This window comes from Curcuma longa, chromosome 8 (genome assembly GCF_044706935.1).
Source record: "Curcuma longa cultivar G26 ecotype Majalengka, Jawa Barat chromosome 8, ITB_CL_G26_1.1, whole genome shotgun sequence".
NCBI lineage: Eukaryota > Viridiplantae > Streptophyta > Magnoliopsida > Zingiberales > Zingiberaceae > Curcuma > Curcuma longa.
The window spans coordinates 9,513,963-9,539,746 of NC_133868.1; the positions used below are offsets into that span (position 1 = coordinate 9,513,963).

General features: G+C 41.4%; 3 protein-coding genes, 1 long non-coding RNA gene and 1 pseudogene across 5 annotated transcripts; all 5 read right to left on the reverse strand.

Moving 5' to 3' along the window:
- Positions 1-2,143: 2,143 nt before the first annotated feature.
- LOC141834176 (uncharacterized) lies at positions 2,144-2,838 on the reverse strand. Its single transcript, XM_074721626.1, has one exon. It carries the CDS (start codon positions 2,652-2,654, stop codon positions 2,199-2,201), a length of 456 nt encoding a protein of 151 aa, XP_074577727.1. The 5' UTR covers positions 2,655-2,838; the 3' UTR covers positions 2,144-2,198.
- A 2,788-nt stretch (positions 2,839-5,626) lies between these two features.
- Positions 5,627-7,581, reverse strand: LOC141834151 (uncharacterized). 2 transcript variants are annotated; one of them, XR_012602258.1, is made up of 6 exons: positions 7,353-7,581; positions 7,209-7,277; positions 6,979-7,116; positions 6,813-6,852; positions 6,412-6,520; positions 5,627-5,909 (listed from the first exon to the last, which is right to left on the reverse strand). It is a non-coding gene; the product is annotated as an uncharacterized LOC141834151 (long non-coding RNA). The 2 variants fall into 2 exon arrangements; XR_012602257.1 differs by having other exon boundaries at positions 5,627-5,963.
- Positions 7,582-11,363: 3,782 nt separating this feature from the next.
- On the reverse strand, positions 11,364-12,028 carry LOC141834189 (uncharacterized; annotated as a pseudogene).
- Positions 12,029-15,352: 3,324 nt separating this feature from the next.
- Positions 15,353-17,150, reverse strand: LOC141834095 (uncharacterized). The gene is made up of 2 exons (XM_074721544.1): positions 16,357-17,150; positions 15,353-16,251 (listed from the first exon to the last, which is right to left on the reverse strand). Exons 1-2 carry the CDS (start codon positions 17,010-17,012, stop codon positions 15,528-15,530), a joined length of 1,380 nt encoding a protein of 459 aa, XP_074577645.1. The 5' UTR covers positions 17,013-17,150; the 3' UTR covers positions 15,353-15,527.
- A 3,449-nt stretch (positions 17,151-20,599) lies between these two features.
- On the reverse strand, positions 20,600-21,857 carry LOC141833530 (oxygen-evolving enhancer protein 2, chloroplastic-like). The gene is made up of 4 exons (XM_074721003.1): positions 21,568-21,857; positions 21,251-21,483; positions 21,124-21,174; positions 20,600-21,029 (listed from the first exon to the last, which is right to left on the reverse strand). The coding sequence occupies exons 1-4, from the start codon at positions 21,818-21,820 to the stop codon at positions 20,769-20,771; spliced, it is 798 nt and encodes a 265-aa protein (XP_074577104.1). The 5' UTR covers positions 21,821-21,857; the 3' UTR covers positions 20,600-20,768.
- Positions 21,858-25,784: the final 3,927 nt, after the last annotated feature.

The window sequence follows — 25,784 nt, forward strand, 5'->3', positions numbered from 1 at the left end:
AGTTTTAAGACTCATGACATTAGAATGTTGACTCACATGATTTAGTAAGAAAATTTAAAATGAAAGCCTAACAATTAAATTTCAAGCTTCTATAGAATAACAAATTTGAATAAATAAAGAAATCAGCATAAAGATGAAACACAATATCATGCTCAAATATACAACAAAAATATAAAATTAAATTAGTATAGTATGAGTTTCTACAGAAAGTAAGCCCATATGGGAACAAGAAATTTGTACCTCAGCTCCAGTATAACCACTGGCACCTAAAACTCCAATGTGGAACCTCCTTCCCTGGGTACTTTACATTTGTCTTTTGGCACTCCAATGATTTAGAAGCTAATACGCCCTGACAACCATCACAGGACCTCTTCCTTTACTTAAAATTAATCTCTTCACCTCGTTCTAACATCAAAGAAGAAAATTGAGAACCCAAAAATAATGTTGTCAATAATACATTAGAAATTAGCACTGACCTTGCCAAGCCAGCCAGCATCCACCGGAAGCAACCTAACCATTGTTGAACTCATTTCAAGTTTTCCTATTGGGTGGTATTCTTCTCGCAAACTAGGTTACTAAGACTAAATAAAAAGCACAATCAAGCTCCAAAAAATGGAAAGATAAATTTCAATCTCAAAAAAAAAATCATGGAATAAATTGCAAATCAAGACCGCCACTGATAAAGCCTTACAAAGATTAGCTTCTTTTGAGAATTAGTTCAAAAAATCTAAAATAACATTTAAATATGTTTATTGGAATATCAAGCAGTCCCATGTACTAGGGATGAGTAAATGCTGTTGATATTTCTTAAGCTTGCCATCAAACAAGAGATTAAATGTTTCTGTGTTGCCTGTCAAGATAGCTTTAATAGCATTGGCGAAGTGTATAGATATGTTATCAATTTAAGCTAGGGGCAACATCCACCTGGAACAGGACGATAAAAGATAGAAGGAACCCAGAAGAGACAAAACTCGACAGGGATCATGTTGGTTACTAATATAATTACAGTTTATAAGTAGGAAATTATTTTTCTACGAGTAAGATACTCATGCACTCAAGGGACTATGAAGATGTATCACCTTTTTTCAATAAGTGAAATTAGTAAAGAGGAGTATAAGATCGTTTTACCAACAGAATTTGGGTGAATATCTCCGGAACTTTAAGTTTTCAGAAAGTCTACTAAGAGCTTGAAAATTCGATGCATCTAGACACAAATTCATGATCAGTAACGAACCTTGCCTGACATTAACATTTGATTAACTTGCTAATGTTCATGAAGCTAAAAAACTATTTTTTTTTATCCAACATCCAAGGCGATTGCAGTAGCGCTTTCTGTATGTCAAACTTCCTGCTTCACATGGGTGGATGACCAGACACATACCCAAAAAGTGGCAACGGCTACGGAGCGATGCCGGTAGGAGGACGATAGGAAGACAGCGACCCGCGCACAAGTGCAAGGAGGAAGGAAGAGAGGTCCCTGTTGAATCTGAAGAAGGTTTTGCTGCCTCCGCAGGAATGCTACCCGCACGTGGAAGGACGCAAGTCTGGCGGTGTGGGGACAAGGTCCAGGCCCCGGAGAAGAACGAGGAGCCTGAAAAGGAAACACCAAGAAGTTGGACGCCGGTCGCAGAGAGGTTGATCGCGCGATCGGGACGGCGCGGGGAGGCGTCGGCGACGCAAACGACTGAAGCGGATAGGGTACGAAAAGAAGCTGGACGGGCTCCTGAACGATATATCTCTCAGACCCTCACTGAACCCAACAAATAACCGAACCGGATCGAACCCAACAACCCCATGACCCCATCCTGTTTCGGTTCGGTCTCAACTTACCCGAATCCCGTCCAAATTGACTCGTATTTGAACCCAGTTACATCTAATTACAACTTAATTGAGCTCCAATTAGACCCCCAATATCCCTTAAACTTGTTTGGTTTAGCCTTAATCAGTCTTTCAGAATAAATTGTAAATTAAAATTGGTTTTTTTTGAGATAAATTCAACAAACACTTGATTGTGCTCAATTCATGATAAATCTCAGTCAATCTTGACTCAATCCCTGGGGTCCGATTCCACGAAAATTTCCACCGACCATCAGGGTATTGTGCTCAATTCATACACCACCACTTTGTACACAAATAATCCACAAACAAAAGAATACACTTCCACTTCATCTTCAAGGAAGACAAATCGACGTGGACGATCAAACAAACGGCGCAATTCGCCTCCCCTTGGCCGCCGCCGCCGACGCCGCCACCGCGTAACTCCGGCTCCTCGGGAACAGATAATCGGAACCACGCCTCAGGTCATCCTCGAAAACGCACGGCTTATCCTCGTCGATCCTCCCAATCGCCACGGTCCGGCTCCTCGGAACCACCGCCGGCTGCGGCGGCGGCGGCGTGCCCTTTGCAGCCATGACGAGGTCACGGAAGTCCTCGTCGCCGGAGACGCTGGACCTCCCGGACTGGACGCTGAAGCTCCGGGGAAGCATGGCCTGCTGGCCGAACCCGACCGCGCCGCCGTAGCTCATCTTGGTCCCGCAGCTGGTGATGCCGCGCACGTAGAGGTCGCACGCCCGGGACAGCACGCGCACCGGCGCCTTCACGCACCGGCTTAGGAGCCTGCTCGCCGCGGCGCCGCTTCGCTTGCTCATCAGCATGGTGGCGGCCGGCTCGAATGGATTGATCAAAATCTGTGAATTAAGAAGATGGAGAAGGAAAACGTACGGCAGCTCGACTCGAGGATGCTAAAGAAATCGACGAGGGGTTTCGAGGAATTGAATACTTAGGAGATGCATGGTCGGAGATAAATATATAGACGAGGAAGCAAACAACGGAGGTATTGGCGTACTGGTGAGTTTGACCGAGTGGTTGGCAGTTTGAAAGGGTCGCAAAATGTCAAATAGCGGCATCGGAAGCGTCGCAAAATGTCAAGCAGCGGACATGGAAGGGAGTTGGTGGACACGGAAATGGTGGAAAAGGTCAGAGAACAGACAAGCATTATCGTGGAGTAATCGTTAAATAGGAAAATATAAAAAATATAAAAAGCAAGATAAATATTGACCGATTCAACTTCGGTCGGTCCCAGAGTCCAATCAAGATAATCTTCTTTCTTTGTCTTGTTTGTGTGATGAGGTGGATTCTCGTTCAAATTAATACCACAGTCCAAATTAGGAGTTTACACTCATATATCTCTAAACAATATGGCTGATCCGGATAGAATAGAGTAAGCATGGTTTGTAAAATCGAGATCCGGATGATCCTACGATTTGAAAGCACCAAATCGCTCCTAGATCGTGCAAAATCATTTTTTGTGATGATATCAGAACAATCGATGGGATCGACAGAATCAGAATAGGATTGGACTAGAATCAAAATAGGATAGGAAATGTTACAACTTTTGACTCGGATTAAATCACAAAACTTATAATATATCAAATATTCAAATTGGAACTCGTTCAGATACCTACATTTACTATAAGGTGTAATCCGTAATGATCTACTTGTATATTCAAAAAATAGTTTAAAATTTTGTTGGAGGCTCGAAGAATTTTAATCCTTTTACTATAGTTATTTTTTTTTTTTGTATCTTAAGATTAAGATACTATTTAAATATTTGTTTAGTTGAGGTTAAGGCATTAGTTTTATTTTGAATTGATATTATTCAATTAAACCTCAAGAAGAACTCTCTAAGTTTGATGAGTTTCTAGGTCTTAATTCTTTATTAATACTACCCTTATAAAATAATTATTATTATGTCTAACGTCAATTACTAGTTAATTTAAATTTATACATGTAATAATATCATATGTGGTGTCAAATATCATCGTTGCATATATATACAAATAAGTTTTTTAGATATTTTTCTAATTATTAATCTTGTAGCATAAAATTTTAAGAGTTTTTGATAGAATCGTATAATTTTACGATCTGATCGACCTTATATTGATTCTACGTAAGATCACAATCCTAAGAACTATGAGTGTAAGTAATCAATGATTAATTATGGAGAAGAATAGCTCTAAACGATTAAAATTTTATATTTGCTCGGATTGTTTTATTTAATCTACTAATTTTCTAGTTAATTGTGGTGTCCAATTTGCATAGCTCATTTGATATACTTATCATCTTTGACCCACTAAGTCTATCCTTTTAATTCATCTAGCTAGTTGGTCTACTTGATTTGTCTGACTTGTCCTATTTATTTGGTTGACACTACAAGAATAATCTATGTTAGCAACGAAAATTTAATTTCGTCACACTAATATAGCAAAGAAATTAAATTTTCATCGCTATATTATATTTTAGCGACGGAATTAAATCTTCTCATCATTAAAATAACAATGGAATGAAAATCTCCATCGCTAGCTATATTAGATTTTCATCATCACTTTAGCGACGATAATTTATTTCCATCATTATATTAGCAACCAAAATAAATTCTGTCGCCAAATTAGCGACAGAAGTTTACGTCCGACGTCACTAAATTAGCGACAAAAGTTTACTTCCGTCTCTATTTTAGCGACGGAATAGTGATTGAATGTTATTTTCGTCGCTAAAATCACGTTTTTTAGGGTTTCCAACCAAAACTTCTTTCTCCCTCATGATTTTCTCTCCCGATTCTGATTTCTTCGTCGCTGGTGCTCCTCCGATCTTCTCCCGATCTCTGATATCCCGACACCAATAAGATTCTCTAACACTGATTTCTCAACTCCTCTGATTTCTCCTGACACCGGTCCATTTTGGGCGTGATCGACGGTGTTGGCTAGGCCTAGCCGAGATCGACGGCGTCAGGCCCGGCCTGGCCGAGCTCGGCAGCGTCGGGCTCGACGACGTCGGGCCCGACTTGGCTGAGCTTGTCGACGTCGGGCCCAATTTGGCTGAATTCGTCGACATCTAATTTAGGCGATCTACATTTTTTTATGTTTATCTTGTAATATGTCCTACTGATCTTGTAATGGTTGTGTTGATTATGATCAAAGCTCGGCTGTAGTGGAAGGGGAACAACTTAAGGTTATTTGCAATTTGATCTCAGCGTTGTGGTATTCGCTTTGTGCTTCTCCAAACTACTTATATCTAGTTTAATAATCATCGTAAATTTTTACTAGTTGAACACCCTTTCAGGAGAAATAAGAGAAATTTTTTAAAGAATATTGTAGTCAAAAAATTACCACCCACTACAACAAAAACAGTCATAGACATCGGTGGAAAACCGATGTCTATGAGAAAATCGACTGATGTCTATGAAGGCGTTGTAAAAGGTCTGACATTTTAGACATCGGTTTGTAACCGATGTAATACAACTCAACGACATCGGTTTGTAACCGATGTAAAACCGATGTAATATCACTCAACGACATCGGTTTTGCAACGGTGTAAAACCGATGTAATATATGTTTAACATCAATTTTAACAACGGTTTTCGACCGATGTAATATCATAACGACATCGATTTTGCAACGGTGTAAAACCGATGTAATATATGTTTAACATCAATTTTAACAACGGTTTTTCACCGATGTAATATCACTTAATGACAACGCTTCCAAACCGATGTCATTGAATCTAAAACTGTTGTAATAACACTTTTTTTTATGTTGTTTGTAAATTATAATCGAGCAAGAGTACAAAATTATCATAATATTATAAATTCACCCAACAAATCACAAATAGCAAAGCACCGATATATTTAATCACCTCAATATTTACAAATAACCAAAAGTAACTAACACAAATATTCTTCCACCAATATATTACACACCCTCAGCGTTTTCATCCCCAGAAGGATCACCTTCAACCCCATCGTCCTCTTCCTGGTCTTCGCCATCTTGTTCATCATCATCCTCTTTGTCCTCATCTGAATCACCATCATCCTTGTTCTCTGGCACAACTTCATTCTTGCTCTTTCGAAGTAGCTTCAAAGAAACGAAACTAAGATTATTCACTAGTACCATATCATTGAAGTGTGCCTACAACCAAGAAATAATGAACAGGAAAGTCAGTAAATTATGTAAAATATCAATAAAAATACTTAAAATGTTCACTTGGACTATGCTTGTTGAGTTTTATCACAGATCTATCCATGTATTCATACAACCACAGAGAAGTATGACTACAGCAGTACAGAAGAAATGAGGTGCAACCTGCATTCATAGAGAAAAACATACTCTGATGATGATGTATCAATACCTAAACAAAATAACTACTGATATTAAGACTTCCTCTTGACCAGCAACAAATCTTGCAGTAAATCCACATAACGAACAGAGAAACATTAATGAGAATAATGACTAATCTACTGCAATATAAAATATGAGCTAATAATTACAAGTACCTACAGCTTACTGTGTCTGAAAAACAAACCATACATGTTATTTCAAGGTTTTAATGAAAGGCATTTCATAGTGCATTAATGACCTGATGGTAACTTGGATTTTGAGTTATTCAAATCTGCCTGTTTTGACCGGAGCTTTTGCATATCCTTTTCCACTTGTTGCATATCCTTCCCTTAATGATGGAACATGCCCTAGAAAATTTCAAGCATTGTTAATAGAGGTTACAGAAGAGGATATTATATATACAAAAATCTACTCCAAAGATAGTCGAATGTCACTGAGTAGTCAGAGTAATAGAAATGAAATAAAACTAGCAAATCATGCTTAAATTGGATAGAATTGGAAGTGTGAGGGATAAAAGATACTCTAGTTAAGAGTCCAAGCAACAGAATCCACCAATCTGGATTTCCCAACACATCAGTCTAAATCCACTCAATATCTCCAGATTTATTATTGAACAAGAACTAGATCAAGAGTGCTTACCTCAATTTAGGCCCGTTCAAGCCCCTAATTCGAATCCAATCTGCAGATCACACATAATCAACCATGAACTGCCCATAATTCCACCGCAAATCCAAGCAACCAACACAACAATAAATCTAATAACCAATCTAAGATCTCATCTTCAAATGAGTCAGAAATTTCTCACCAGCACAGTTGCTAAATTCCAAATCGGCAGCAGCTAGATCGGAGGCGACTCTCGGCTGTGCTGTGGAAGCAACTAGCCTGCAGAGCAGCCCTTCCAACCGAAACTTCTCAAGCACCGATCGGCAGCCACCTCACGGAACTGTGGGAACAACACCATCAAAATCCGAGTAGATAGAAATCCATCCAACTCAAGGAACTGAACAAACGGAACCCTAGCTTGCTTCCCCTTACCTCTCGGCTTCCTCTTCTCCTTCTTGTTCTTGCTGGTGGCCGAACCGAAACCAAAAACTTGCTCTAAATCTGCCGATCAGAATAACCCTCAGAAATCCGAACGAGATCCACAAAAATCACAGAAATCCAATAACAACCTCTTACCGATCGATCTGAGCTCGTTCTCCTTCTCGCCGCGATCATTCGCCGCTTGAATCGCTGCCGCCCGACTGCTCAGCCCGACGCCACCAGCCTCTCTCTCGCTCGCCGTCGCCGACCGACTCAAGCCCCCACCTCCAATCGTCGGCTTCCCTTGCCGATTTGGCACCGGCGCTAGGGCTTCCTCCCTCAGCTTCGGCGGAGGCGACGCAAACGAGGATGAGGAGACGCGGTGAAGAGCGATCGGGGGAAGTGTCGCGATTTAGGTTACTAGATTCCTTATAGAATGGTTTTTAGATTAACGGGTAGGGTGATATCCAAGATCCAAATCCAATAACCACTAAGCCTAAACCCTACTGATCTGGTCGAGCCAACTTAAATCAGCCGAACCCAAATCGAACTCAATCTGAACCGGTACTGTAGCAAACCAAATTTAAGTTTGGTTCGCTTGGATCAGGGGTCAAACGATCTCCGATTTGGTCCAAACAAATTTCGTTTGGTTCGTCTCCGCGAGACAAATTTTTCCGTATTTATTTTTTTTGAAAGTATTTTACAAAACGTAAATGAAAACAAAATTTTTATAAACGATTTTATACATATAATTAAATTTATAAATATTAATTTATATTTGTCTAAAGAGATTTTTTAATCATTTATTAATTTATACATATAATTAAAATGATTTTATAAACGTAAGTAACCACGATTTTAAATTTTTATTAATTTATAAATACTAATTTATATTTGTCTAAATTTTTATGTACTGTGTGTGGGTTTTTTTTTTGACACAAATATACAACAGTTTTAAAACCGTTGTTGTAGCTTCTAAAATCGTTGTTGTCGTCCCACATAGACAACGGTTTTCAAATCGTTGTCGTAGTCTTCAAAAACCGTTGTTATAGTCCCAAAATAGCGGACATAAACAACGGTTTTAAAACCGTTGTTGTTTCCTCCAAAAACCGTTGTCGTAGTTTCCAATCAACGGTTTTAAATTGTTATTATAGCTTTCAAAACCGTTGTTGAAAGCGCAAATAGACATCGGTTTTAAATTGTTGTTATAGCTTCCAAAACCGTTGTTGAAACCGTAAATAGACAACGGTTTTCAAACTGTTGTTGTAGTCTTCAAAAACCGTTGTTGTAGGCGGACATAGACAACAGTTTTGAAACCGTTGTTGTATCCTCCAAAAATCGTTGTCGTAGTCTCCCATCAACCTCTCAAAGACATCGGTTTTTCTTAAAATCGTTGTAAAAAAGTAAAAGACATCGGTTTTATGACAAAATCGATGTCTTTTGAGTGTTGTTAAAGACCGATTTTCTTGTAGTGACCAACAATGAAGTCAGGTGCTGAAATCATTGACCAAATAAACAGTTATGAATTCCTACCAGTATATAATCATAATTATGATGGGATAAATAAATATATTGTTAGGATGTGCAAATGTGATTGGAAGAAAATAAGTATTTTCTGGGACCTGCAATATTGAAAATATTTATTGATTCGATATAATTTAAATGTGATGCATGTCAAGAAATTTTTTTTCGATAATATATTCAATATAGTGATGAATATTCCTAGAAGAACTATATAAAGATATTGTAAAATCACGAGAGGAATTAAAAGGATTGGTTAATATACCTGAATTATATCAAAATGAAGCAAGAAATCAATTTTCAAAAGCTTCTTGTACGTTAGACAGAGAAGGTAAGCAAACTTTATATAGTTGGTTGAAATAGATAAAATTTCTTGATGGGTATGCTTCCAATATGACTCATGCATGGATATGAACACTACAAGAAACCATGAAATAGTGACGGAAATTTTCCATCGCTAACATTAGCGATGGAAATTTTCCATTACTAACATTAGCGACGGAAATAATCATTTTGTCACTAACAAAAAATTATTTTCATCGCTAAACCATCGTTATAACACCTCAAAATAACGACGACAATAACGACGAAAGGTATATCCGTCACGATTTTAGCGACGGAAATAATAATTTCATCCCTAAATAAGGGACGAAATTAATATATAAAGCAACGAAAATATGACTTAGCGATGGAATCGCTAATCCGTCGCTAACTTAGCGATGGAATTTTAATTTTCATCGCTAATTTATGGGTTAGCCAAACCCTATTTTAGCAATGGTTTTTGCGACGGAATTAAAATTCCGTCGCTAATTTTTATTTCCGTCACTAATATCGTGATTTTTAGGGTTCCTGATCCTTTTCTTCTCCACCTGCGTGACCCTTTCCCTTTCTCGGTGAACTGACCTCCCTCCCGACGATTTGCTCGCATGCAGCGTGCTCTCCTCCCGGCAACCTCTCCTTCGGCGAACTCCTCCAGCTAACTGACCATGCTCCCCAATAATTCAGAGTTTGATTATTACGGGAAACTTGAAGAAATCATTGAAATTAGACATCCTACCTTACCCATAAAAAGGTGTGTGTTATTCGAATGTTCTTAGTATGATCTGACTTTCAAAATATGAACCAAAATAACTCAAATTATAATTTAGTTGAGGTTAATGCAAATAAAAGGTTTAACAAGTTTGGACCTTTCATTTTTATGATACAAGCGGGTCAGGTTTTCTACTTTGAATATCTGACGAAGACATGAATAGTTAATGAATGGTTAGCTGTCTGTCGTACGAAGGCTTATTCTACCATAGAAATTCCGAACTCCAACACAGCACAACATCATGATGCATTTTAAAATGAAGAAGTAGAGATACATTTAGTAAATTCCTAATTCAATCAACATCCATCTTACTTATAGATGTTAATTATATACCTTACCTGGAGATAGATGATGGAGACATGTCCAATAGTGAGGAGCTTGTTGAACTAATTGAGTCTAATAAGGAAGATCCTAAAAATGTTAATGTGGATGATTTAAATTGTAACGATATTGAATATTAGCATTATTGTAAATTAATTCATAACAAGTTAAAATTGTTTATTTTGGCATATGTATATATCACTAACGATTTCATTATTATTTCGAATGTGTATGTGTTATAATATTATTTTATAGATATAGATATGTCAGACCAGGTAACAACACTCGGTGGCCAGACTGTCTTGCGAGTTATTACGAGTAGTAAGTATTGGTGTTATTAGTACTTTTCAATTCATATAATTTTTTATAACATATGTCTAATATTTATATGTTTTATAATGCAGTTTTAATTCAGATGATCATCGAATTGTGGCCTACATATCTAGTAAATTTAGAGAGAGAGCCTGTCTTTCAAGTATTACTTGGAGACATATCAATGACGGCATGCGAGACTTTTACTATTAGAAGTTTTTGGTAAGTCTTTTTTATTATCAAAAGTTTTATTTGTTTATACTAATTTTTAAACTTTTTTTATAGAAAAATATACTTGGGAGTTAGGGCACGAGAAGATATTTAAAGAAATATGGAATAATGCATGATGTGTCAAATTTTATAAGGATTTGCTCTACAAATACAAACGAAAAGGCGTAAGGCCATCTTTTATCCCAGTTGATGTTTGGGACCATGTCTCGGAGAAGAACGAGGAGCCTGAAAAGGAAACACCAATTGAAGTTGGACATCGGTTGCATATAGGTTAATCGCACGATCGGGATGGCGCAGGGTGTCATCGATGATAATAACAACTAAAGCGGATAGGGTAAAGAAGCTAGACGGGCTCCTGAATGATATATCTCCAGACCCTCACTGAACCCAACAAATAAGACCGAACCGAATCGGATCAAACCCAACAACCCCATCCTGTTTCGGTTTGGTCTCAACTCAACCAAATCCGGTCCAAATTGACTCGTATTTGAACCCTGTTAAATCTAATTACAACTTAATTGAGCTCCAATTAGACCCGCAATATCCCTTAAACTTATTTGGTTTAGCCTTAATTAGTCTTTCAGAAAAATTTAAATATGAAAATATGATATGTAACAAATGGTTTAAATTAAAATATGATTTTTTTGGGATAAATTCAACAAACACTTAATTGTGCTCAATTCATACACCACCACTTTGTACACAAATAATCCACAAACAAAAGAATACACTTCCACTTCATCTTCAAGGAAGACAAATCGACGTGGACGGTCAAACAAACGGCGCAATTCGCCTCCCCTTGCCGCCGCCGCCGCCGCCACCGCGTAACTCCGGCTCCTCGGGAACAGATAATCGGAACCACGCCTCAGGTCATCCTCGAACACGCATGGCTTATCCTCGTCGATCCTCCCAATCGCCACGGTCCGGCTCCTCGGAACCACCGCCGCTGCGGCGGCGGCGGCACCGACGACGTCCCTTTGCAGCCATGACAAGGTCACGGAAGTCCTCGTCGCCGGAGACGCTGGACCTCCCGGACTGGACGCTGAAGCTCCGGGGAAGCATGGTCGCGGCTTGCTGGCCGAACCCGACCGCGCCGCCGTAGCTAATCTTAGTCCCGCAGCTGGTGATGCCGCGCACGTAGAGGTCGCACGCCCGGGACAGCACGCGCACAGGCGCCTTCACGCACCGGCTTATGAGCCTGCTCGCCGCGGCGCCGCTTCGCTTGCTCAGCATGGTGGCGGCCGGCTCGAATGGATTGATCAAAAATCTGTGAATTGAGAAGATGGAGAAGGAAAACGTACGGCAGGTCGACTCGAGGATGCTAAAGAAATCAACGAGGGGTTTGGAATAACCCACGGCGCCGAGCGAGGAATTGAATACTTGGGAGATGGTCGGAGATGAATATATAGACGAGGAAGCAATGGAGGTATTGGCGAACTGGTGAGTTTGACCGAGTGGTTCGAAGTTTGAAAGGGTCGCAAAATGTCAACTGGCGGAATCGGAAAGGCACAAAATGTCAAACGGCGGACATGGAAGGGAGTTGGCGGACACGGAAAATGGTGGAAAAGGTCAGAGGGTAGAGTCAAGCAATATCGTGGAGTAATCGTTAAATAGGAAAATATTGACCGATTCAACTTTGGCTGGTCCCAGAGTCCAATAAGTTAATCTTCTTCTTTCATTGTCTTGTTTCTATGATGAGGTGGATTCTCGTTCAAATTCATATCACATTCCAAATTAGGAGTTTACACTCATATATCTTTTCAATAAAGATAAAATCTATCGTCCAATGGTCGGTCCCATAACCACTTAACATTTATTATAGAGTGACTCATAACAATCCACTCTTATCTTCAAAAAATAATTTAAATTTTTTCAAAAGTTATGAAGAATTTTAGTCATTTTACAATGGCTATTTTGGCCTTTTGTATTTTTAAGATTTAAAGACTATTTAAATATTTATTTAGTTGATATTAGGGCATTATCTTTATTTATTTTGAGTTAATATTATTCTTTAAACCTCAAGAAGAACTCTCTATGTTTGGTGATTTTCTATGTCTTATTCTTTTATTAGTACTACCCCTACAAAATAATTGTTAGTCTATCCGACGTCAATTACTAGTTAATTTAAATTTGTATATATAATAACATCATATGTGGTGTCGAATATCGACAGTTGCATGTATATGCAAAATTATTAATGTATTTATATATAAATAATTTTTTTAGATATTTTTATAATTATTAATAATGTAGCATAAAATTTCAAGGATTTTTTATATATAGGATCGTACAATTTTATAATCCGATTCTGATCCCAAATTGATTCTACGTAGGATCACAATTCTATAAACAATGAGCGTACGGATTCAATGATTAATTTACGGAGAAGAATAGCTCTAAATGATTAAAATTTTATATTTGCTTGGATTGTTTTATTTAATCTAGTAATTTTCTCTTAATTGTGGTGTCCAATTTGGTTAGCTCATTTGCATACTTATCCTTTCAATTCATCTAGCTAGTTGGTCGACTTTATTTGTTTGACTTTCCTATTTGGCTCACTTGATTCATCTAATTCGTCTAATTCATCCTGCTTAATTTGCCTCCAACATGTTTACTATCATTTAAACCATTTGATCTATTTAGCTCATCTTTTGCAAAGGTGGAATATGTCATCTTAGCGGTCCCACACGATCAGTCCCACGATCATTTATGAGGAGGTAAATCGAGAAACTACAGTTGGTCACGACGTAGGAGGGTATTGCCTACCTTCGCCAAGATTCGAACCCTTATCTCGATTATACTTTCGGCAAATGCATCACGGAGAAAAAAAATTAATTATGGGTTATATTCAAAGAACAATTAGGTTTTATGTTAAAGAACACATATTGACCTCCCTTCTAAGTTTTACTGTCCTCTTAGTTTACTTTACCAAGTCACAGTCGCCAAAGATGTTCGTCAAAGTTCTTGCACTTCCGATCTGAGAAGGGTCTACTCATCAAAAGCCGACTGGAGAAGGACCCACTTGACAGAAGCCAACCCGATAAGAGCCGACTTGACGCACATCCGATCTATTGAAAGAGTTTGGTTGTAGATACAATGAGCGAAGTCAACTCATCTCCTGATTCAACTGGATCACTCAACCCGCTCAAATCCCCAACAATGCACACCTCTTCTGTTAAAGATGAAATCCGTTATTCCAACGATCTCATACGTTCGTGTTGGAATACAATCAAAGTCTCACATTAAAAATACATAAAAAAGATCCTGAAATTATAAAATGGATATATATTTTGGATAAAGTCTAAAAATAAAAACCATGAGGGTGTAAGTCCTAAAGTAGACAATATCATATCATTTTAGAGATATATATATGAATTCCATTGGATCTAACAATGGTATCAAAGCAGATCTATGTGGTGCCACTGGGGCGTTGGGACCCAGACCAATCTATGTGGTGTCATTGGGGGCGTTGGGACCCAGACCAGTAAGGGAATAGTTCTTTGTTTGAGAAATAGATTGAAATACAATCAGAAGTCCTATATTATAAATATACGAACATATTTATATTAGTAGGAGGTATTATCTTAGTTTTATTAAGATTCAATCTTTATCTACTTTAATAAATCTGTCTCGTATTAATCAATTTTCATATCCACTTTAGCAACCCTAAGCGATGCACACCTTGAACACGCTGGCTTGGAGCCAAGGTTGTCAAAATCGCGAGTCAACTCGGTGAGTTTACGAACTATTATTTCAATTCCGTGTTGAATCAGCTTAAAATCGGGCCCCCCTTGTAAACTCGTAAACTCGCGAGTCAACTCGGTAAACTCGATAAACTCGCGAGTCAACTCGGTCAAACTCGGTAAACTCGATAAACAAAGGAAATCTTTGTTTGATGTTTCCTTTTATCAAATTTGGACAATGGAAGCTTATTTGGTGTATCTATTGGACTATTTTTGTATGAAATTTTAAATTTGTCATTTTGTAACTTGATGTTGAAACATAAATTTTGAAAATTTCATATCTTTTCATGTTTAGTCTTTTTTTATATGTGAAAACATGTTGTTGATAACTATGTTTATGTTTTTTTATTAGATATGTGAAATAGTGATTGTTCTTATGAAGTTATGATCAAATATATATTATTTGATATTTTATAACTATTTTTTGGATTATCTGTAAACTCGTACGAATTTACAATACGAATTTACGATACAAATTTATGCATTCCTAATCGAGTCGACACTGAAATCGTAAATTTGACAACCTTGCCTGGAGCATCACCTTCTTCTCATCAGTTATCGCTACTAGATGAGATAAATAAAGAGAGCGGCGAAAGCACAAAATTTTATGATTTTCATGTTTTAACTGAGCGTAAATTCTGAGAGTAGTACGTACTGCGGCAGCTTTCTCAGATTCTGAGCCAAAGCTGGCCGTTGTGACCGTCGTCGTACTCATTCCATGTGCTCTGGTGCTGAACTGTAAGTGAGCTGCCAATGGGAACCACGTCTAGCTGTCGTTGCTTAGCCCACACTCGTTCAAAGGGCAAAGAAAGGATCGGAGGACGACTGGGATGTGATGGCAGGAGAGAGGGACCAAGTCCCCCCTCCCATCGATCGCCCTACGCCATGCCTCTGGTCGGCCTGCTCACTCAAACCTTACAACCGCACGCCGACAAAACTCGCCAGAATCCACATGCAATCGTTCATTCCTCCGTCATCGAACAAACAAATGTTACAACTCTCCGTTAAGCAGAATTATTGACAAGAAAAATCACTAAAAGAACGAATCTAATAGAATATTGATCCATCTGGATCTGTACATTCAGAGAAGAGATTTTGAGTAGTTTTATAGTTCTAGATTGGACTGGAGGATTGCCGGCGCAGTAAGTTGGAGAACGAAAGCCCCCGCTGGAGCTTGTTGGAGAAGAGGCGGCACGCTTCCATGCTGAGATCCACGGCCGCGGCGACTGCCACGAACGCGGCCGCGTCGTCGGCGCACTGGACGTGCCGCTCTCCGATCTCCACCTTCGGGCGGACGCCGACGGCGCTTCGCCCCTCGCCTGCGATCGTCGACGACATCACGAACCCGACGTAGTCTGACGAGGGCGTCGTCGATTCTCCGCAGGGGTGGAGGGAGGAGGAGGATCGGGCGAGGGGGCTGCCGCAAGCGCTGGTGAGGTCGACGGTGAACTTACCGCCTCTGGAGGCGCTGATGGTGGACTCGGCGAGGCACACGCCTGGGTCGGAGGGATTGGTGGAAAGGAGTTCGAAGCGGTAGCCGAGGCCGTCGCCGGAGGGGCCGCCGCGCTCACGCCAGGCCTCGAGGCGGGCCCAGGGTTGCCAGGTGCCGACGACGCCGGGTCGGAGGATGAGCCAGGCGCCTGGGTTGGAGCGGCTGACGCGGTCGGTGCCGGGGGAGGCGACGAAAGGGGTGACCATGGAGGCAAGGGCCACGGGCGAGCCGGAGAGGTCGTGGACAGTGACGGACCAGCCCTTGCGCTCCTTTCCCAGCCCCTCCCTACCCGGCACGAAGGACGACGACCAGTTCCTGGCACTACTCGACTCCAATGGCATCGATCTGGAAGTAGAGAACAAAATGAACTATTCAACAATCGTGGCGGATGAAATGTATGAAAACAGAGTAGTTGTCGTCGGAAAACTCAAAGAAGTTGGCGTTACGTACTTCGATCGCCAGTTGGAGTCGCCGGAGTGGTGGCGGCAGCTAAAGCTGCAGGTGAAGACGGGCTGCCTTCCCCTGTTATTCTGGACCTGGAACACCTGGGGACTATGCTCCGGCTTCCCGTCGAATTCGAACACGAACTTGGGGTCCGTCTCCGCCGTCACTGTCAGGTAGAGCTGCGCCTTGCCCGCCCCCTTTCCTAACCCGACCCAGCCTCTGTGGAACACCACCGCCTTCCCTTCCGCCGCCGCCTTGAAATCCAGTGGCAGCGACACCTTTCCCAAGAGCCTCCCGGATCGCACCCCGCAGGATGTCCCCCGGCGGCCCGAGTAGATCTTAACCTTCAGCTTCGTAGTCGCAGCGCCGGAGGCGGAGGAGAAGAGCGACTGTGACTTCCTGGCGAGCCGGTCGATGTCGGTCATGGAGAGGTGAAATCCGGCGGCGAGCGCGGTCGAGGCCGAGGGCGCATCGGCGCCGTGGTCGGCCGGGACGAGCGGGACGGAGGACGTCTGGCTGGAGGGGAGGTTGTGGAGGCGTACGGTGGCGAAGCAGGGGTGAGCGGAAGGGTGCACGCCGGCGCCTCCGACGGAGCGAGCGGCTGCAGGGACTTTTAGGGCGAGGTTCCCCACGAGGACGCGGACGAAGGGGCAAGGGTCCATTGAAACTGATAGAACGGCGTCGGCGGCGGGCCTTGCTCTATGTCTCCTTACACCGGCGGGGGCGTCGGGCCGGAGCGAAGAAGAAAGCGTCTCTGTGGCAGGCAGTGCGCGAGTGAAAGGGGCGAAGGACGATTCGGAGATCGACGATCTGCAGAGAAATATATTGGCAGGCAGGCAGAGAGAGAGAGAGAGATAGCAGTCGAATTCATGAGCTGGAACCGCACGGATGCTTGCCCGACGACAGCGCTTCCAATGTCGACGGAAATTGAAAAATGTCGGTTTCCAGTTTTACCCCGAGGAATCTACGATCGCATTTCTACTTTTAGTAATGTCAAAAATCCAGTAAATTTTGCAAATGGATTTGACCTTTCACGAGTGAAACTTTCAGAGAAAAAAAAAAAAATACACAAAAGTCTCACGTATAAATAAATATTCAACGAACTCATCTGAACATTTTAACTGGAAACAATTAGGCTGCGTTTGGTTTCAGCGTTTTCCGCGTTTTCCATTTTCCATTTTCCAAGGAAAATGGAAAACGCTGAATGGTTTGTGATTTCTTTTTCATTTTCTGGGAAATGAGAACTCGTTTTTCAGAAAAACAGAAAACGCTGAATCATCGTTTTCTAAAAACTCCGTTGGGAATGGAAAATGGGAAAACGCGGCGTTTTCCCTTCGACGAGCAAATAAAGGTCAGCGATACCGTTTGAGCGAGGAAGGCGGCGGCATGGTCAGCAAAGGAGGGGCAGAGCTGCGGCGGTCTTCTGTGGCATCAGTCGGCGGCGGCGGAGGAGGAAGGCGACCTTCTGTGGCATCAGTCGGCGGCGGTGATTTAGGTTATACATCTGTGACGAGCACAGCGAGCACAGCTTCAAATCCGGCGATGTCTGGGCCGGCGACGCCACCGGACGCGCCGCCCGGGCCCGGCGACGCCACCGGACGCGCCGCCCGAGCCCGGCGACGCCACCGGAGGCGCCGCGCAGGCCCGGCGAAGCCTTCCGCGCACGGCCCTCGCGACTTCGCGATTTTCTTCTCTCCGTGCGTTTTTTTTATTTTTCTCTCCGTGGTTTTTTTTTTAATTTTTTAAGTTAGGATTTAATGAAAATTTAATAATTAATTCTTATTTTGAGATAGATTTCCTTTTTAATTAAAAAATAAAAAAATATAATTAATAAAATCAGTTAATTCTAATTTATCGAACCAAACGTATTTTCCAATTTCCTTTTCTAGAAAACAGAAAACAGTATATCATACCAAACGCATTTTCTGTTTTCTGAAAACTAGATCAGAAAATGGAAAATTAAAAATAGAAAATGGAAAACAGAAAATGGAAAACATTTTCCAAACCAAACGCCCCCTTAGAAATCCATCGAACGTTTCACAACTTTTTTTTTTTGCTTTCTTTCCTGTGTTTAAGTGTGTTCAGATAATTAAGAGGCAGCTGGTCCTGGAAAAGGATGGGGCTGCTGCTCCTGGAAACAGGTTGTCTGGAAATTGATAGCAGTTCCCACCCAACTTAAATAATGGCTTCCAATGCGGTTGCCAAGTGAGCTGTGGTTTAAGAGTCGTTTAAGTAACAACAGTTTGCATCATTAATTTGCAGATGAAGATCATTAAAGCATGCGATTAAGTGTCTGCCAGCATTTTCTTTTCTTTTATATATATATATATATATATATCAGTCGGCTATACATCTGGATCTGATTAATTTAGATAAATTAGGATGACTGATTCTTCCGATCTAATCTAATATAATCTCTCTGATCTTATTCGACTGCACTTGGCTCACTCGCTCGGGTGTCTGGCTCATGCATGACCTATTATGGCCAATCGGCTTGGTAACTCTAGCTCAATAGGCTTGATTATATTAAGCCGGCTAGGTTGATAAAGCCCATCAATTCAAGTCAGGTCAATTGCACAAGACATTCATCTAGTGCAGATAGGTCCAGCAGCTTGCTCGATCGAGTGAATTGCCCCACCTCTTACATTTAGTTCCACTAGCTCTCCCAGTCCCTTTGATTCGTCCAATCTGATTGGTTTATTTCGCTTACCTGGTCAATCCATTGGCTCATCTTGTGTTGTTGGGGGCAACCATCTTGTTCAGTCCATTTAACTCATTTGATGCTGATGCGGTGGAGATGCATAACTTACACATGGCACCGTTGGATCAGGTCACAGTCAAATTGAGCTATAAGTCGAAGTCAACCTATTTCGATCAAAATTAAATCCGACTTAGGGTTAATTAGCCAAAGTTGAGTCGGGCTCGTTCAGCCTTTTTGAGCCAAGACACTTAGACCCTATGTCTTACGCCCCTCAACTCGGGTGACAACCTTTCAGCTCCATCGTGCACCAACATCCTCAACTCAACCGCGGCTAACACCCTTAGCCCGATCGCACTTGACACACTCAACTCGACTGACAACCCTCAACTCGATCATGTCTGACATCCTCAATTTGGCTATGCCCGACACCCCCCTTGGCCATGCCTGACATCCTCACCTCAACCATGCCAGACACTCTCAGCTCGGCCATGCCTGACATCCTCATCTCGCCCATTCCTTACATCCTCATCTCGACCATGCCAGACACCCTGATCAGTTCGGTCATGGTCGACATCCAAAGCTTGGTCACACTCGATACCTTTAGTTCAGTCACGTCCAACACCCTCAGTTCGATCGTGCTCGACACCCTCACTTAGGCCATGCCTCGACATCCTCACTACGGTCACGCCTTACCTCTATTAGCTTGGCCCTCTGGCTCCTTTACGCCCAACTACACTCTGGGGTCACTGTCTTGGTTATTCGCTCAACAAATACGGAAAACGTGGGAGGGCATTTCGCTATTATACCAACTTCACGATGAAAGCGGAGAACATGGGACAACGTGACATTTCCATGACCTGAACATGATTGATAACGGCGCAAGTAATGGAAACATGAAGATCAACAGTAATATAAAAGGAAGCCCGCGGCTTCCATAAGTGCAGGTATGCACACAAATACAATCACATTTTCCTACTATCTTCTTCACCTGAGAATCTCCTATTAACTTGGGCGTTGGAGTGGTCCTGTCAATTTCCATCTTATCGCATTCTAATCCATATTGCGAGTTCCTTAAGTTCGAGAATTATTTTCTTAATCGGAGTCTATGGAGGAGTCATTGCATCCATGTTCATCTAATCACCAATAGCTCATTCATTCACGATCTTTTGCCTAGAACGGATGCATTTTTTTAATAAAAATTTAACATGTGTGGGCGCAATCATTTCTTGGCGATTCAAATCATATGAATGAGATCGTTTTTCCATTTTTTTTAAAAAAAAATCTGGATTCCCATGTCGATGAGAAGATTTCTGAGGTTAGAAAGAAGATGTGTTTATAGGATATTCATCTGATTTAGTACTGTGATTATAGATTTATTATTGTTCTCATATTATTGCTTATAATGATACTATCTGTTCTCTATATTATCAATCAGTTTATTTGTCATTCCCCCCTTATTCAACTGTTTTACCACTCCAAAAGCATGTAGATCTGCTGCAACTTATCTATAAGCTACTTCACAACCTGTTTTCTTGTAGAAAGTAGACATATTAATGCCAGAGATTGATTAAGATTGAGATGTAGCATATACATACACCAGCTCGATCGACAAACGGAAATCCCATAATCTTCGCTGACGATCAGACATCGATAAACATTCTCATGCAGATCTGATAGCGTTCTACTCATTCACAACAATTCCATAATATAAATTTCCCTATGCAAGGCTGAAGGAACTCGATGCTTTTTCCACGTATTTCTGGGCTCCCTTGAACCATCTCTTGTCGCCAGCTTGAGCCTTGCAGATGTACAGTTTTCCGTCGGACACGGACGCCGTTATCAGCTGATGCTTCCCGCCCTCGTCGCCGTCGGCTGTGCGCGTCAAAACGGAGACGAAGTAGTACTGCTTCCCGTTGATCACCGGCGTCGACGTCTCCAAGATGTTCGCTTTCGCCACATCGTTAGGGTCAAATCCTCCCTGCTCGAATAAAAACGGAATTGTACATATAAATTAATACGCTCTCTGCTCATTACAAGTAGATTGAGAGTTATATAACTGACTGTTTAATTACCTCGGAATCAGTCTTGCCTGCGTATGTCTGTCTCCCCAGCAAGTAATCAAACTGAAAATCGAAGTACATGTTTTGGTCATTCTTGTCCTTCTCCAAAACAATTACAAACGCATGGGATGTATTAAACCTTGCTGAGGAATTCCTCCGGGGAGCCGTAGTCGGCGATGGTCTTGTTGGTGGTGGGCGTGACGATGACGGTGACGCTGCTGTTGGAATCGAAGTTGTCCTCGTAGCGCAGCACCTGCCCCGGGAACTCCACCTCCTTGCTCGGGTTCCACTTCGCCGGGAGCAAAAGCTTGAACCCCGGCCCATTGTACGCGATGAAGTCCGTGTTCTTCTTCGGCTTCCCGAACACGTTCGCTGCGATCATTTGTTTCAAAATTATATAATTTGGCGCGATTCCTAATTGACCAAGGAATTCCAATTGGCGCACGAACTAATTACCGGCTTCTCCGTAGGCGGCGTCGGCAGGGGCGGCCTTGGAGCCGACTGCGGCGGCGCCGATGAGGACTGCGAGCGCTAGGCGGCGGGAGACGGCGGCGGTGTTGTCGTCGTCGACGGAAGCGGCCGGCTTCTGGGAGGCCCTGCAGAGGAGGTGGTTGGGCTTGGGCACGAGGCGGGGGGAGGAGGCCCGCGAGGCGGCCGTGGCGGCTGTGGAGGGAACGAGATGGTGGAGGAAGCAAGCGGTCGCGGCCATGTCTCTGCTTCGCTGCGCTCTTCTGCAGTTCTGCTGCTGCTGCGTTAGTTTTAGATCGCGATTAGTCCAATCGATAAGGATAAGATTATGGTCGCTGCAGATAGGGTGCTGGAAGTTGTGATTGGGCCACGTGTCATCTCACCATTTTCTTTCTGTCCTACGTGTCTCCCTTGCCTTGTCCTCCTGATTCCATATTAAATTTTCATGATAATAATTTATTGTATTTTCTAGAGTAATAGATTGTTCTTCAAAGTTTCAATAAATAAATAAATAAATATTAATATATTTATTATTATATATAATTTTTGCATTTATCATGGCGAATAAATTTATTACTATTGTTTAATATATTTATTAATTTCACTTTTTTTTTTCTTCATTAATTTATTCATGAACTATATATATATATATCCAAACGGGCTTTACTCTTACTTTTTAACTAGCAAATTTATTTGAAAAATCTCAAAACGATTAATTAAAAGGTTGATCGTGATAACAATTTCAATTGAAAATTTATGAATGTGATTATTTATAATTTCCACTTAAAATTATACACATGCTAGCTAATTAATTAATTAATAGTTCCTAAAGTATTTTGACTGATTTGTTTGGAAAATATATAATTGGAAACGTAAAAGTAAAATATAATGAGAAGAGCAATGATACACTACTATATGAAAAATGTAGTATGAAATTCAACATGATACACTCCATGCAGTGAGTCCTATATCTATGCAATGAGGTCCACATCCATGCAGTTGAGTGTGTTATATTGAATTTTATGTTACATTTTTCATGTAGCGTATGATTTTTATAATGAGAAAGAGAAAAAAAGAGAAGGACAAGTTTTCTGCTTAAAAATCAGCTCTTTAATTCGATACATCGGGACAGAATCGTGGAGAATGAACTCGCAGTCTGAAAGTGCTTAAATTAATTAAAGAAGTTAATTAATTTCAAACAGATTGCACAAGCTAGCTGCTGATTTTGACTGGGGTGCCTTCGATCAGGTAAACTCATCACGAGCATACACAGTGAATGGCCAACTATATATATATATATATAGAATTTTGCTATTATGAGCGCCGGCTTCCTATGCGTCTGTGCGCGCCGACCGTCGATCTTCACGCGCTTACGCCGTCCGTTCATCGCTGTCCGACCGCCGGACCGGACCCGTTGGAACCGCGACTCGTCGGCGCACATTTCGGCATCGGATTTCGGCCGGATTGGGCCGGAATCCGACCGGAATTCCGGCCGAAACAAGGGCAACAGTGCCTGGCGCCACTGTCGGCCCCGATTCGGCCGGAATCTGGCCGAATTCCGGCCGAAATCGCCGCCAGCGAATCGGGGCCGGAATCCGGCCACCGCCGGACCGCCTGTGAGTTGCGGTTCCAACGGGCCCGGTCCGGCGACCGGCGGTGGTCGGACGGCGATGAACGGGCGGCAGGAAGCGGCGAAGGTCCGAGGAGAAACACTGTGCAATCGGACGGCTCAGATCATGCGATCGGACGGACGGACGGCTCGGATGGAGGCGCTCACGGGACGCGCAGGAAACTGTCGCCCAAAATAGCAAAACTGTATATATATATATATATATATATATATACAGAAATGCTATTATAGCGACGGTTTCCTACACGCCCGTGCGCGCCGATCGCCGACCTCCATCCGCTTTCGCCGTCCGACCACCGACGACTGCCGAACCGGATCCGTTGGAACCGCAACTCGCTGGCGCACATTCCGGCATCGAATTCCGGCCGGATTGGGCCGAAATCCGGCCACCGCCGGACCACCTGCGAGTTGCGGTTCCAACGGGTCCGGTTCGGCAGCCGACGGTGGTCGGACGGCGATGAACGAGCAGCGGGAAGCGGCGAAGGTCCGAGGAGAAACACTGTGCAATCGGACGGCTCACGTTTATCGCGATCGCGGGCGGACGATCGAGATCTAGGCGCTCACGGGGCGCGCACTGGGTGTCGCTCAGAATAGCGGAACTGTATATATATATATATATATATATATATATATATATATAATATTCCTTTAACCAAGAAAGGATCGATCCAAAAAATTATTAGATTTAGATGAACAAATTAAATGAATATTGTGATATTTCAGCGCTGAGGTCTGATGCATGGCAGAGAGCATCCATGTCCAGTCCAAGCACGTTACGACAAGTACTCGATCGCAGTTGCATGCATGTCTGAATTCCACAACAGGGATTGCTCAAACTGATCCATATTCCTAGACTAACTCTATCAGACCATGCACGCCCCTAGGCTACTATTACGAATTGAAGCTAAGCTACGTACCTACCTAATGCACCAGCCTTATTCACATGATGCGCACACAGACTCTACAGAAACGCCTAAGTATCTTTGGAGTAGCCTGCAGAGGTTTTAGAGCTAGCTAGCTATAGCTAGGGCCCCGGCCCCCTCCTTCTCCTTATATATCCTCTCCTCTCTCTAGCTCGATCGCAGTATTGTGCATGTGGATGGAGCTGAGGAGCTAGGGTTTTGCATCGACACGAGAGACGAAGAATAATTGAAGGGCTCAAGGCATGCAGCACTCGATCGATCGATCGATCGAAGAGGAAGATGGAGCTAGAGATATGCTTAATTAGCTTAATGGTAAATTAAGTTGCTGTAATATATATGATATCGTGTGCCTGGCTCCCTGTATGCCACTCGCAGGGATTGCCAATCCATATACATATATCCTTCGATCATCTTCGGTGATTGGCATCTGCGGCTGGCGTGCGAGGAGCCAAGCATACAAATCAATTAAATTTCCCTAGCTAGCTGGCCTCCTGCAAAGCATTTTGGTTAATTTTGATAATTATATATAATTAAGGTGATCTGGATCGATAGTTATATATATATATATAGTGTCTGCGTGTCTGTTTTCTATTCCAATTGAAGTCTTCCTAGCTAGTTAATGAGATGGATCAATCTTCCTCTACATCTTATCAACTTTTTTTTAATAATAAATAGACGGTCTTTGATCTCCTCATTAATATTCCCCATTTTAGGATTTGAATCCTAATCATTTTAGTTGTTAATTCCTAAGTACTTTATCACTATATATATATATATGTGAGGGACAAAAGAAAACATAATAAAATAACATACTATGGTATCTTTTGATCACGAGATACCAACTATTGTTAATGGTCAAATTAATATTGTTTAATGAAGAGACAAAAGAAGAATTAATGTGTGTTTTTTAAAATATGTTTGCTTGATGCATGTGTTTCTTCTCTACTCTTGTCCTTGTGTTAGTTTCTCTTTTTCTCCTCAATTATGTGTTAAGCTACTATGTATTGTTCTCTTCATTGTTAATAAATAGCTTGTTCCATTCTACTTTTATATTTGCTTAATAGTATAGAATATATATATTAAACAATTAATAACTCAAACATTAATAAATTTGGCTTGTTGACGTTTATAAACAAAATCGATAAAAAAAATTTATAAATAAATTTATTCATTATCTTATATATATGCTGATTATGGTTTTCTCTAATTTTTAATTTAAAAATTTTAAAAATATATTTAATATTATAATATTAAAAATAATGTATATTTTGTTTATTAGATTACAATAATATATGTAATTAATCTCTTTTAAAAACTTTAACTTAGCAAGATAAAATTTTTAACAAATATATAAAGCTTCTACAAGCCCAACAAAAAAATGAACTCACCTAATTAATTTATCTCGTTTACATTCCTACATATAAATATAGCTCCCTCTGGAATATATAACACTTGTGCTAAGTTTCAAACAGCTTGTACATGTAAATACAAGGAGTATGAAGGATTTTAACCTCCATTCATCTGAACTTCCTTTGCTTTCCTGTAGCCAATTCACCGCCATGACAAGCTCATCTCAAAAGCAAAGTGAACTTGATTACAGAAATTATCTTGTAGCTGGATAGCATGCACTTTTATAGCAGCATGCGATCCAT